Source organism: Microcaecilia unicolor, chromosome 1 (genome assembly GCF_901765095.1).
Source record: "Microcaecilia unicolor chromosome 1, aMicUni1.1, whole genome shotgun sequence".
Lineage (NCBI taxonomy): Eukaryota > Metazoa > Chordata > Amphibia > Gymnophiona > Siphonopidae > Microcaecilia > Microcaecilia unicolor.
This window is the reverse complement of record NC_044031.1, coordinates 710,035,544-710,050,117: the sequence shown is the minus strand read 5'-3', so window position 1 is coordinate 710,050,117 and position 14,574 is coordinate 710,035,544. Positions and strand designations below refer to the sequence as shown.

The 14,574-nt window shown below is 42.2% G+C and overlaps 1 protein-coding gene across 2 annotated transcripts in view; it reads left to right on the top strand.

The window, feature by feature from the left end:
* Positions 1–14,574, top strand: part of UNC13C (unc-13 homolog C) — a 921,443-nt gene that overhangs the window by 215,037 nt on the left and 691,832 nt on the right. For both annotated transcript variants that reach the window (XM_030189213.1, XM_030189208.1), the window contains exon 7: positions 159–222. In XM_030189213.1, the coding sequence (XP_030045073.1) occupies positions 159–222 (64 nt within the window). The remainder of the gene's footprint in view (positions 1–158; positions 223–14,574) is intronic.

The window sequence follows — 14,574 nt, the reverse complement described above, 5'->3', positions numbered from 1 at the left end:
TTGAAAATGAGCCCAAAACTCAAATAGGCAAGTACTTCTTTATTAACGGCTGTGTGTCAATACCAATAAACATGTAATTCCCTTTGAATACTGACCCCCTTGTTGCTATTAGTAGTAAAACTATATCAATCTTATCTATGATATTTTTTTTCTCATAGGGATGAAAATTCTATTTTTACAAGTAGTGTGGCAAAGGAAAGATGGATCAGAGCTATTGAAAAGGTAGGACTTTATAAAGTACACAAGCATTAGAAACTGGTTGAGTGGGGGATGACAAATGGTAGTGTTAAATTGATTTCACTGCAAGGAAAGAGGTGTTGCTTGTGGTGTGTTGCAAGGATCATTTCTGGGACTGGTTCTTTTCAACATTTTTGTAAGCAATATTGTGGACAAGCTAGCTGGAAAAGTTTGCCTTTTTAGCAGATTGTACCAAAACATGCAACGGGATAGATACCCTGGAAGATGTGGATTATGTAAGCTTGAGAAATGGTCTAGAATTTGGAAGCTGAGATTTAATGCATTACTGTAAATGTGGGCTGCAAAACCCAAGGTCAACATACAATATGGGGGTGGAGTTCTGTTCACAAAACAAGAGTGGGATCAGGGGGTGATGATTGTATTTGATGTTCCCATGGTGCCCAATCAGGAAAAGCAACAGCAAAAGTCAGAAGGATGTTTGGGTGTCTCATATGAAATTGCAGAATACAAGAAACAGGACCATAATAGGTAGGTGGACCCTTATTGTGGAATTCTTTTCCACGTGTAGGAAGGAAGAAAGCTACTTATAGGGAATTTAGAAACATTTTAAAGACTTGGATTTTTAATTTACATTTATTGATTTTAATTGGTTTACTACTGGACTATGATGTAAAAGGGAAATATTATTGTGGGATGATAACTGTGATTATTATTATGTAATCCACCTTGAACCAAATTGGTAAAGTGGAATGTAAATGTCCATATGAAATTAAATTAAATTACATTTGGGTGACTAGAGAAAAGTGGCCAACAGGAAAAAGTAGGTGAGTCTGTCTCTGTTTAAGATACTGGTAAGACTTCATTTAGCGTCTATGTGCAATCCTTGAGACCACAGCTTTGAATGGATTTACAACAGACGGAGTTGGTCCAGAGAGCAGCTACTGAAATAGCTAATGATCTTCATCATAACACATATAGGGACAGATGTAAAAATCTAAATGTGTATACTTTGGATTAAAGGCAGAAGAGCGGAAATACGACAGATACATTTAAATACCTCCAAGGGGCTTATTTTCGAAAGAGAAAAATGTTTAAAAAGTGGCATAAAGCAGCATTTGGACGTTTTACTTGCCAAAGCATTCAAATTGCTATTTTTGAAACCTATGTAGTTCGTCTGCAGTGCTTCAAATCACAATGGAATGTGTTGGGGCATATTAGGGCATTCCTAACACTTGGACATTTTTCTGCCATAATGGAAAAAATCAAAAACATCCAGGACCAAAACTAAGACATTTTGAGCTAGACCTGTTTTAATAATGACTAAACCACAAAAAGTGCCCTAAATTACCAGGTGACCACTAGAGGAATAAAGGAATGACCCCCTTAATCCCCCAATGGTCACTGACCCCCCACCCCAAAAGATGTGAAAAGAACAGTACATACCAGCCCTATGACAGCCTCAGATGTTCTAGCTAGTCCTATTGGAGCAGCAAGCAGGTCCCTGGAGTAGTCTAATGGTCAGTACAGTGCACTGTAGAGAAGGAGATCCAGGCCCATAGCCCTCCAAAACTCACCAAAAACCTACTGTTCCCACATATAGGTGATATCTGCAGGCAACAGGTCCCTGGAGTTGCCTCGTGGTTGGTGCAGTGCACTGCACTGTGGAGAAGGGGACTCAGGCCAATAATTCACTCTGTTACACTTGTGGTGGAATGTCAGCCCCTCCCCCCCCCAAAAAAAAACTCTACTGTACCCACATATAGGTGATACTTGCAGTCATAAGGACTATTGTAGTGGTGTATAGTTGGGTACAGTAAGTTTTTGTTGGGTTATGGAGGGCTCTCCGTACAATATAATGGAGTATGGTGAGATGTGTACCTGGGAGCTTTTATATGAAGTTCACTGCAGTGCCACCTAGGATGCCCCACTGCTCTGCTGGGATGCTGTGTGGCCCATCGCCTAATAATTCTGGCTTATCCTACATCCCAATGGCTTGATTTTGTGTGTTTTTCATTTGGATGTTTTTTTTTTTTTAAGTGGACCAAAAAGATAAACACAGAGAGAACAAAAACATCTAGCGAGTGGACATTTTCAAAAAAATATATAGATGTTTTGCTGTTTCAAAAATCACTATATTCGCCACTTGGATTCTGGACATTTTGAGCAAAACGTCCAAAGTCGGATTTAGACATCATATCAACAATGCCCATCCACGTTATAAATATAGAGGAGGCAGGCATTTTTAATGGAAAAATAAACTCTGGATTGGGGGAGGGGGTTGTTATAGGGGATAAACTCAGGAACAATGTAAGGAAATGGTTTCTTTACAGAAGTGTGGTAGATATATAGAACAGCCTTCTACTCGAGGTGATAGAGTTGAGAACAGTACCTTGATTCAAGAAAACATGACAAGCACAGAGGATCTCTGAAAGAAAGAAGAGATTATAGAAATGAGTTGCTATGAATGGCAGACTAGATATGCCACACAGCCTTTATCTACCACCGTTTCTATGTTTCTATTAGCATAAACCCTGTTGAGTTTTAAACTGGAGCCTGAGTTTTAAACTGGAGCCTTATGAAGTTAGAAATGGAAAACCAAGGCAATGTGTAATTATTTCAGATTAATAAGCACTTTTGATCATCATTTCTGTTTTTCCTGCAGAGTAAAACATCTGCACGTGCTAATATTCTTTGATCTCTTAAAAACAAACGCATTCAGTAAAGGAAATAATATTATATATATGCTTTATGACCTAATCACTAAGGTGGTTATTTATTAACCATGTGTACTACTTGACATATTTTTTTCCCTGTGGGTTTGCCAGCAGATAACAGACAATGATAACATCAGTGCTTCCTATAACCTTTCGTAAATGAACTCCCTAGGGGAAATTTTCAGATGGTGTTCTATGGAAAATGCCTTCTGAAATTGCCCCTCCCCCAACAATGTATATACTCATACATTTTTTTCAAAGCGGGTCAAGGGAATAGTGCCAGAGGGACAAGGTTAATATGGATCCCACAAAGTACATGGACAGCTCCATTTTAGGTAGAACGTAGAAGTCAAAATTTAGACATCCAGGTCAGGACATCTCAAGTTTCACCAGTATTTTAGAAGAGAATCTGCTGATGTAGAGGCTGTTCTAAAATACAAGAGAAATGGACATTTATGTGCTGAGTATAGTCAGCATAAACATCCATTTTAGAAAAGAAAACAGAGAAAATGTCCACTGGTTGAAAACCAGCACATAAATATGTTTCTGCCAGCACATACATGTTTCTTTTGCCATTTACAAATATAAACGTGCATTTTCCCTGCACTGCCACAGAGACCAGTTTCCCTTGCCAGTTTGGCTTTTGGGGGGGGGGGGGACAAAATACACTGGGAGATTAAGGGGGGCAACCTCCTCTATTCCCTTCAGTGGAGCACTGCTCAATAGGAGCAGTTTGCCAAAACCTAAATGTGCTTATTGCAGGTGTAAATCCTGACATCAATCTTTTAGGACATACTGTAGATGTTTTTTTTCTTTTTGAAATGGGAAATAAACCTCTATTAATTTGCTATGCCCCTGTCACACCCAAGACATTTTCAGACCATGACCCCTTGCCATTTCCATGCACTTGGTTTTCAGATGTGCATATCCCGGCTTTGTGAAATGGGGACTTAAAAAGTTTATGCAAGATAAACATTTAAGTGTCGATTTATGCACATCTCAAGGGTGAATCACCCTTCTAAAACGATTGCCATAGAGATTATATCATTTTTTAAAATAAATAAATAAAACCTATACATTTGTGGAGTAAAGAATCCCTGTGGCACTGACTTAGTGCCAGATTTTCAAAGGGAAACCCTATAAAAGAAATTGAAAATTGCCCTCTTAAAAGTATTTGAGTTGCGTTTTAAAATATATATATATATATTTTAGAAGTGACCATTTTCTACATGGAAGAAATTCCAATATGCAAAGACAGAAAAGCTATTTGAAAAGAAAACCTCACAGGGACAATAATCAAACTACTCACATTGGTTCAATACTTTGTGGGGTTTTCACTGTTAATCAAAGCAAAATTATCATGGGTAATTTTGCTTAGAATATTTGCTTGTGAACAAAGTACCTGCAGTATTTTTGCCTGTTTTTTGTCTGGGCAACTTTTTAAGAGAGAATAATGCACATAGATTAAAAAATGCAATTTATATGCACTCCTTTCCTCCTTTAATGATCACATTCTCTTAATATGAGTAGAACAATGCCACACACCATCTTCCTGTAAATTGCAGCATCAAATTTGATAGTGTAACAAGATAATCTTTCAAAACTATGGTCAATTAGGCATAAATAAATACATTTACATCTGCAAGTGAGTAAACCTATCCTTATAAACAATAATAAACAAACTTAAATACACCAAATATGCTAAAAGTACTTCATACTAATTTGAGCACCCCTGTTCCCTTAGCTAGTTTAGAGTCCATTCAATTCCTGTGGACTTCCTCTCATTTGCCACACAGGAATCACTAGCACGGCTTTGTAAAAGAAGCCCTTAAAGAGCTAACAAACCAAACGGGTCTTTTACTAAAGCTTAGCTCGAGTTATCCATAGCAGGGCCCATTTTATTCCTATGGGCCCTGCTGCAGATAACTCAAGCTAAGCTTTAGTAAAAGACTCCCCCCCCCCCCACCCAAGAAAATTAAGATGCAGACAGTAGTTCACAACCCAGAGGGGGACTATCCAGTCTTATCCATTAAGTGCTACAGTTATGATTATCTACCAGTTGGTGAGATATGTGTGCACTCAGTGCAAAGAACTCCTAGCTATCAGAGAATCAGTCTAAGACCTGGTGGAGCAGAAGCAGACAGAGAAGTTTATAGAGGAAATCTTCAGCAACATAATCGAGCAGTTCCACCTCTATTCTACCAGCTCGTCTGCTGTTTTGGAGAGGAAAGGCCACATGGAAGGAGAACATTACCCTGGTGTGGTAAGAAGTGATATGGAGGGGCATAATCGAATGGGGTGCCCAAGTTTTCCTGAGGACGTCCTTGCAGGACGTCCCTGCGAAGGGGTGGGGGAAACCTGTATTATCGAAACAAGATGGGCGTCCATCTTTTGTTTCGATAATACAGTCGGGAACGCCCAAGTCTCAACATTTAGGTCAACCTTAGAGACGGTCGTCCTTAGAGATGGTCATCTTTAGAGATGGTCGTCCCTGGTTTTCAGCGATAATGGAAACCGAGGACGCCCATCTCAGAAACGACCAAATCCAAGCCATTTGGTCATGGGAGGAGCCAGCATTCGTAGTGCACTGGTCCCCCTCACATGCCAGGACACCAACCGGGCACCCTAGAAAAAGCTCCCAGGTGCATAGCTCCCTTACCTTGTGTGCTGAGCCCTCCAACCCCCCCCCCCCCCCAAAACCTACTCTCCACAACTGTACACCAATAGCCTTTAGGGATGAAGGGAGGCACCCTTAGGGATGAAGGGAGGCACCTACATGTGGGTACAGTGGGCTTCTGGTGGGTTTTGGAGGGCTTGCTCTTTCCTCCACAAGTGTAATAGGTAGGGGGGATGGGCCTGGGTCCAGGGCCGCCGAGAGGGGGGGGGGGGCAGGGGGGACAAAATTCCCCGGGCCCGGGCCTCCAGGGGGGCCCAGTCTCACCCGCCCTCCGTCATCGACAGTCTGCCACTGGGCCGGGCCAACTGCATTGAAATGACAGCACCTCTCACCTCCGAGTGAAAGTGCTGCAGGCAGCAGGGCAGCACATCGCCTCCCTTCGGGCCTCCTTCCCTCCCTGTGTCCCGCCCTTGTCTGACGTAACTTCCGCGAGGGCGGGACATAGGGAGGGAAGGAGGCCCGAAGAGAAGTGATCTGCTGCCCTGCTACCTGCAGCGCTTTCACACGGAGGTGAGAGGTGCTGTCATTTCAATGCAGGTGGCCTGGCCCGGTGGCGGATGGAGGGGGGGAGCGGGGGGCAGGGTCCCGGGGTGGCCTTGTCCCGGGCCTGGCCCAGTCTCTCGGCGGCCCTGCCTGGGTCCACCTGCCTGAAGTGCACTGCAGTACCCACTAAAACTGCTCCAGGGACCTGCATACTGCTGTCATGGAGCTGGGTATGATATTTGAGGCTGGCATAGAGGCTGGAAAAAATATTTAATATTTTTTTGGGGTGGGAGGGGGTTAGTGACCACTGGAGGAGTAAGGGGAGGTGATCCCTGATTCCCTCTGGTGGTCATCTGGTCCTTTAGGGCACATTTTTGTGGCTTGGTCATAAACGAAAAAGGACAAAGTAAAGTCGCCCAAGTGTTCGTCAGGGACGCCCTTCTTTTTTCCATTATTGTCTGAGGACGCCCATGTGTTAAGCACGCCCCAGTCCCGCCTTTGCTATGCTTTTGACACGCCCCCGTGAACTTTGGTCGTCCCCGCGACAGAAAGCAGTTGAGGACGCCCAAAATCGGCTTTCGATTATGCCGATTTGGGCGACCCTGTGAGAAGGACGCCCATCTTCCAATTTGTGTTGAAAGATGGGCGCCCTTCTCTTTTGAAAATAAGCCTGACAGTATCCTATCACACAGAGGATGTGTCTACAGGGACACATCATAAGGGCTGCTATTCTAGTTGGCAATTCAGTCATTAGGAATGCAAATAGCTGGGTGACTGGTGGACATGAGGATTGCTTGGCAATTTGCCTATTTGGTGCAAAGGTAGCAGACCTCACATGACAACTGGATAGGATTTTAGATATTGCTCAGGAGGAGTTGGCTGTTATAGTGCATGTGGGTACCAATGGCATAGGAATATGCAGGACTGAAGTTCTGGAAGCCTTTAGGATTTTAGTTAGAAAGTTGAAATTCAGAACCTGCAGGGTATCATTTTCAGAAATGCTGCCCATTTCATGCAGAGGATGCCAGAAGGAGGTAGAGCTCTGGAGTCTAAATTTGTGGATGAGACGATGATGCAGGGAAGAGGACTTCTGTAAGTTAAATGCATAACTGTAAGCCCTGCCTATGTGTATGCTCTCTTGCTTTTACACACTATATAAACTGGGCGTGCCACTACAGAATAGAATTTAGGGGTCTTGCTGGCACTTTTGTGAGGAAGTGTACTCTTACACTTGTAAATGTTAGTATTGTGGCCATTTACTCGTGCAAGGGGTGCATAAGTGTGGATGCCTAGATTATAGAATCACCCTTATAATAGTTGAATATTACTAGTACTACTACTACTATTTAGCACTTATATAGCGCTACAAAGCATATACAGCGCTACACAAACATAGAAGAAAGACAGTCCCTGCTCAAAGAGCTTACAATCTAATAGACAAAAATAAAGCAAACAAATCAATTAATGTATAGAGGAAAGAGGAGAGGAGGGTAGGTAGAAGTAAGAGGTTATAGGTGGTTACCAGTCAAAAGCAATGTTAAAGAGGTGGGCTTTCAGTCTAGATTTAAAGGTGGTCAAGGATGGGGCAAGACGTAGGGGCTCAGGAAGTTTATTCCAGGCGTAGGGTGCAGCGAGACAGAAGGAGCGAAGTCTGGAGTTGGCAGTAGTGGAGAAGGGAACAGATAAGAAGGATTTATCCATGGATCGGCGTGCATGGGAAGGGGAGTAGGGAAGAACGAGTGTGGAGAGATACTGGGGAGCTGCAGAGTGAATACATTTATAGGTTAGTAGAAGAAGTTTAAACAGGATGCGAAAACGGATAGGGAGCCAGTGAAGCGACTTGAGGAGAGGGGTAGTATGAGTAAAGCGACCCTGGCGGAAGATGAGACGGGCAGCAGAATTTTGAACCGACTGGAGAGGGGAGATGTGACTAAGTGGGAGGCCAGCAAGAAGCAGATTGCAGTAGTCTAAATGAGAGGTGACAAGGGCAATGGCTGCATTATGCCCCAAATTCTATATATGGAGGCCAATATTCAGACCTTGGGAGTTAGCCCTGCTAAGTCCCACGGTCAGCAGTGAAACTGGATATTCAATGCTGGCTGTTTCCGGTGATTGGCATTGAATATCTGGTTTACTTTTGGCCAGTTTGGCTTTGACCAGCCAAGCACGGTTTATAGAATAACACTTAGCATGCATTTTTTTTCAGCACCCAAATTTGGGCACCATTCACTGAATCTAGTCCTATATGTAAATTCAGCTCTGCTACCTATTTGCATAGTGGAACTGAATATACATATCTTTTTAAGCACTGCTGCCAGCATTCATAAGGATGCAATCAGCACTGCTATTAAATGTTGACCTGGCCATTGTTGATCCACTGTACCTCAAAGGCTTTTAAACCCCCAGTCTTAAACCCCGTTTAAGTAGTAAACATTGATTATACCTTGTTGTTTGGACTTCTTAGAGCTGGGTCCTGGGAATGGTAACACTCTCAAGGTTTGTGGAGAAAGTGATCTTAACTATTGATAGTTTCTAATCTAGATAAGGAGGTCAGCAGCAAGCACTGATTTCTCACAGCCTTCACCAAGAAAAAACAAAGGTCTTTTAAGAAGGGACCATTGTAATCCTGTACCTTCTCTAAATAAATAACCGACATGGCAAATTTATCCAGCCTCATCAAAACAGGCAATTTAAAATTCAGTGTGCAGTAGCATTTGCTCATTAACTGTGTTTTGTACGTTGCAAGTACACATCAATACTTGGAGAGATTATGAATTTGAGATTAACATGAATTATTTATCTGAGAAATGCATCTGTATGCAGATTTAGTTTTTTGTATAAAACAGATGAGCACACGTGCAGTTTCCAGTTCTAACTTGGGAGTGACTATACCATAATTTAAAGTGCATTAAATGTTAAGCATGAACCAGTGTCTACCTGTAAATCACTTTAGGAGTATGGTCTTAATTGTGTGTAGACATTTAAAAGTAGGTCCTCCTAAATTTCTCAGTGGCTCTTTATCTTGCTATCATCTGCGGTGTCCTTACAGTCCAGAATTATTAAACAAATGCCATAGATATGATTTTACTAGAATGTATTGCTGGGTAAACAGTAGCACATCTGATAATTTTATGCAAGGAGGTGATTTTCTTACACATTTAGGGGTTCTTTTACTAAGCTCTCAGAAGCTCTAGCGTGCACTTACCACAGCCTAAAAGAGCTTACCATGATGCAGTAAGTTCCCAATCGATGAATGCTACCCATGTGCTAAAACGTTTTTAATTTTTGCGTGGAGGGGGCATGTCTGGGAACGGAAAGTGGATGTTTCTAATCGCATGTCTGCCATACCACACGCTGATTACTGCAGGATTACTGCATGAGCCCTAACTTCCTAAAAAATTGGTGTTGGTAAGTACTCCCACAGTAATTTGTTTTAATGGCCATGTGCAACCTTAGCGCATGGCCATTAATGCAAAAAAAAAAAAAAAAAAAAAAAGGAAAATTGGTCATTTTACTGCTGCAGTAAAAATGGCCTTAATGCACGGGAAAAACCCATGTAAGGGTGCACTAAGGACACTTTCTACCGTAGCCTACATAAGAACATAAGCATTGCTATACTAGGACAGACCAAAGGTCCGTCAAGTCCAGTATCCTGTTTCCAACAGTGGCCAATTCAGGTTACAAGTACCTGGCAAGATCCCCCCCACCCCCACCAAAACATTTATGCAGCTTATCCTAGAAATAAGCAGTGGATTTTCCCAAGTCCATCTTAATAATGACTTATGGACTTTTGTTTTAGAAAATTATCCAAATCTTTTTAAAACCTTGCTATGCTAATTGCTTTTACCACATTCTCTGGCAATAAATTCCAGAGTTTAATTACTCCATGATTGAAGAAATATTTTCTCTGGTTTGTTTTACATTTACTACTTAGTAGCTTCATTGCATGCCCCCTAGTCCTAGTATTTTTGGAAAGAGTAATCAAGTGATTCACGTCTTCCCAGTCCACTCTACTTAGTTTTTCATAGACCTCTACCATATCTTCCCTCAGCCATTTCTTCTCCAAGCTGAAGAGCCCTATCTGCTTTAGCCTCTCCTCATAGGAAAGTCAACCCTTTATCATTTTTGTTGCCCTTCTCTGTGCCTTTTCTAATTCCACTATATCTTTTTTGAGATGCAGTGACCAGAATTGCACACATTGGAGGAAAACAAAGGCGTTATAACATTCTCAGTTTTGTTTTCCATTCCTTTCCTAATAATTTCTAACATTCTATTTGCTTTCTCAGCCATCGCTGCACACTGAGCAGAGGGTTTCAACGTAACATCAACAATGACAAGTAGATCCTTTTCCTGGTCGGTGACTCCGATGTGGAACCTTGCATCATATAGTTTGCCACCTCCAGTATCCCAGGCCACAGCCCAGACCATTATGTCATTCCTCCAGTACCTAGAAAATGGGTGACACAGAAGGTGTGATGCCCTGCTGGAGCCAGAAATAGCAGTAGGGCTTAGGTTGGCCACTTCAGCACCTGATACAGGTGTGAGGTATATGGAAACTGCTACTAGGTTCCGTTGTGGGTGGGGGGTGGGAAGCACACATCTTTCCAGTCTTTTCTGCCAGGTCATGGCTGTAGGGTATCTAAGTGGGGCCTTTCCTGAGATAACACGTTAGGCTAGATATTCCCCTGCCAGGTCCTGGTGGCACCCCAGCCATGCAGGGGGTGAGGAGATGCACAAGGAATCTGCCTGAGAGAGATGTGCAGGCAATATTTCCAGTGCCTGCACATCTCTCAGATCCATTCCTTGTGCAGCTCCTCACCCCCTGAGTGGCTTGGGTGCCCCCAGGACCTGGCAGGGGAATATCTGGTCTAACGTCTTGTCTCAGGAAACACCCCACTCACAGATACCCAACTGCCAGAGCACAGCCAGTGTCTTTCTGGGAAGTTGGGAGAGGGTGGCCAGCTGCAATGACCAATGCCCTATCCCCTTTATGTAGCTACAGTTACTTGGACATGAGAAGATAAAGCAGTTCAGATAAACAGCATTGTGGATCACAGTATAGGGCTGACTGTCCACCTACATCACCATTGCACTCTGTAGCCATCTGTCCCCTGGGGGTTCACAATCTGTGCATATCTTAGACCAGTGCTGCCTACAGATATCTGGTCTGTGGGACAGTTGAGGTTAATGGGCAGGATGGTATGCTGCATTTGTGGAAAACTAGAATGCTGGGCCCCTAGTCCAGGTCCATGACCGATATCTCCCCCTAGGCTTGCCCTCTAAACTCTAATCCACATCCAGTAATGTGTCAGCCACAATAGCTTTCAGTGCATCCATGACTGACGTGCAGGTGTCCCACCACCACAAGTGCAACCCACTAACCCCAGTAACACCAGTGTGCACACCTCCACCTACTGCACCCAGTGAGACCCAATACCAGCACACAACACTGACTCTCCCAGCACCAGCACATAGCATAGTACTCACTCTTCCAGCACCAGCACACAGTCCTCCTCACACAGCAGTAGAACACAGCACTCGCTGTCTCAGCAACAGCACACAGCCTTCACACAAACTGCAGCAGCACACAGCACAATGACAAACTGGGACTGGACAAATAGAGCAACAGTGAGAGGCAGAATACAAGCAGGTCGGGAATGAGAGGTGTGGAGGTTGGGGGACAGTGAGAGTTTGGTGGGAGAAGGGAGCCAGATACAGAACAAGGGATGAGTGTGGTAGGGGGACTTGAAGGTGTGGGCAAGAACTTGAGGAGGTGAGACACGGAGAAGGCAAGGCAGGAAATGTGAGGGTCAAAAGGTTCAGACTGGGGCAAACAAACCACTCAGCAACTCTCAACTGTTTTTATGTTTAAATCATTTTTATTGAAAGTTGTGTATATATAGCACCTACCGCCCACAGGAGCGGCAGCGTCCAACCAGTGTTCTATTAACAATTTTATTTCTTAACAAACTGCAAACCTTTCCCCTCTCCCTCTAATCTCAACTGTTTTTAGAAGCGACCAATTCCATCTCCAAAGATAGGTTTGGCATTGACCTAATTGCTTTTTAAGTGGGCCTAAATCATTGTATTCTTCTTTCTGACCCCAGGAAGTCGTTTTGCTATCCATTATTGCAAAAAAAAAAAAAAATCATCCATCTCACGCCCACAACATGCCTCCAAAATCCCCTTCTTGAAAAAGTGCTTTTTTCGGTGAATATCTGATTAAATGTTTTTTTCTAGGTATGCTTGATTATATGATTTAGACATTTTTGTGTGACAAACCCGTCCATCTGCCACTTGTTCCATTTTTTGGATATTTTAAAAAATTTGATTATGAGCCCCAAAAAGTGTTGCATTTGCATATCACCAGGAAATGATACTTCATTTTGCTACAGCCTAGTTGTATGCATTTTCAAAAGGTGTTGGGGGGGGGGGGGGGGGGGAATGTTTGATGTTTTCAGTATTAATGCTATTTAAAAAGATAAAAGAACAAACATTTTCTGGACGGATGTCTCAGGTATAGTTATTCAAGTATATGTCACCATTAACACGGCTTTGTTTCACCTAAATGTTCACCTTGGCACAAGCCTTTCAGAGAATCACAGAGGCCTGGTCTGGTGCAAATTGAATTCATAATTTAATAACAATAACAACAACAAAATAGATATCGAAGCAGCTGAGGTAGATCTTTAGCTGTAGAGGTAATAATGTACAAAATTTATTTAAATTAAAATCTCATTTGCTTACCTAATGTTGCAATCTGTAATCCTTGGAATTATTTGCAGTAAAACAGGATTATTTTAAAAATGTTTTCCAGGCCGTAGGGCCCTGTTTACTAAGCTGCGTTATAGGCGTGTTAACATTTTTAATGCGCGTTAACCATGTACGCGTGTTAACTGTGTATGCGCCTACAATAACCCTATAGGCGCCTACACGGTTAGCGGGCGTGCTAATTGTAGGCGCGTTAAAAATGTTAATGCGCCTTAGTAAACAGGGTCGTTAGAGTGTACAAATTTGCTTATAATTAAGCAAAAATCCAGTTGTCATGCTATGTTATTGTTGATGTAAAACACAGCCATTGAGGTGTTCCTGCCCCATTGTACAACGGTGATAGTTTTCATTTGCTCTAATATGCAAAAAAGCACATTCACTTAGTCACCATTGCAGGTAGACTAAGAAAGATAGGTAAAGCAATAGTGATAAGAGGAAAGACAGAAGATAGTCCAAAATCTGGGATTTCTTGGAGGAGTTCTTATAGCTTGCAAGGTAATTTAAGGTTTGTGGAATATATTTGCTTGATGAAGATGGAACTCATCAGCTAGTTCCATTGAAATTTCCCTGATGCACTTTTCCTGAAACCGTGTTGCCACTAATTGCAGATCTTTATTGCTTAATTCTTTGAATTGCCAAAGGAACCCATTGGAGGCACAAACGCATCTTGGCTAAGAATAAGTGCAGTATCTGTTTTTGTCAGTGCAATAATATCTAACCTGCCACAGTTATATCAAAGAACACATTGGCCCTGCAGTGGTTCTCAGTATCTGATTGAGGTGACTGGTAGAAAATTCAGATGAAATGCCAATATTTTTGGCTACTGTTTTTGATTCAACAAGAATGGCATCCCATTGGTAACAAATCTGTTGAATACTTTTAAGAAGGCCCTTCAATATTATCACTTTCTATTTCATGTGTACCACCACATTTCATCATCATAAAGTTTGTTTCATGAACCATCTTAAGTAATTTCATTCACATGGATGACAACAAGATGTATTTATTTATTATTTATTTATTTATTGCATTTGTACCCCACGTTTTCCCACCTATTTGCAGGCTCAATGTGGCTTACAAGCACCTGTTATGGCATCGCCATTCCAGGAGATAGATACAGTTGGTGTTACAAAAAAGATTCTGGATGAAGAAAAAAGGTCTAAGCAAAGTTATAGAAAGATAAATGCCAGAATAGGGTGAAGTGGTGAGGTTTTTTGTAATTTGACATGGGTTCCCTTTGTAGGCCTTGTTGAAGAAATAGGTTTTCAAAGATTTACGAAAGGTAGTTATGTCGTTAATCGTTTTCAAGTCAGTTGGTAGTGCATTCCATATCTGTGTTCTCATGTAGGAAAAGCTGGTCGCGTGTGATAGCTTGTACTTTAGTCCTTTGCAGTTGGGGAAGTGCAGATTAAGGAATTTGTGGGCTGTTCTTTTAGCATTTCTGGGAGGCAGGTTTGATATGTACATCTATACTGACTTCAGAAGCTTGAGCTGTGAGACCAAGATCTTCAAATTCTTTTAAACCATATCTCAAGATTGTGAATGCTGTGCAACAGATTTAACACCATTGATTCATGCAGACCATCTGGTTGTTCAGCAGAAAATAGCACAATGGACCTCAAGAATTTGTGTAGAAGAACAGATTTTATTGGGAGACCTGACATGGGCTGTGTTGTGTCAAATGCGTTGAGGATCTATAAATGAACACATATATGTGAATTCAGATCTCCC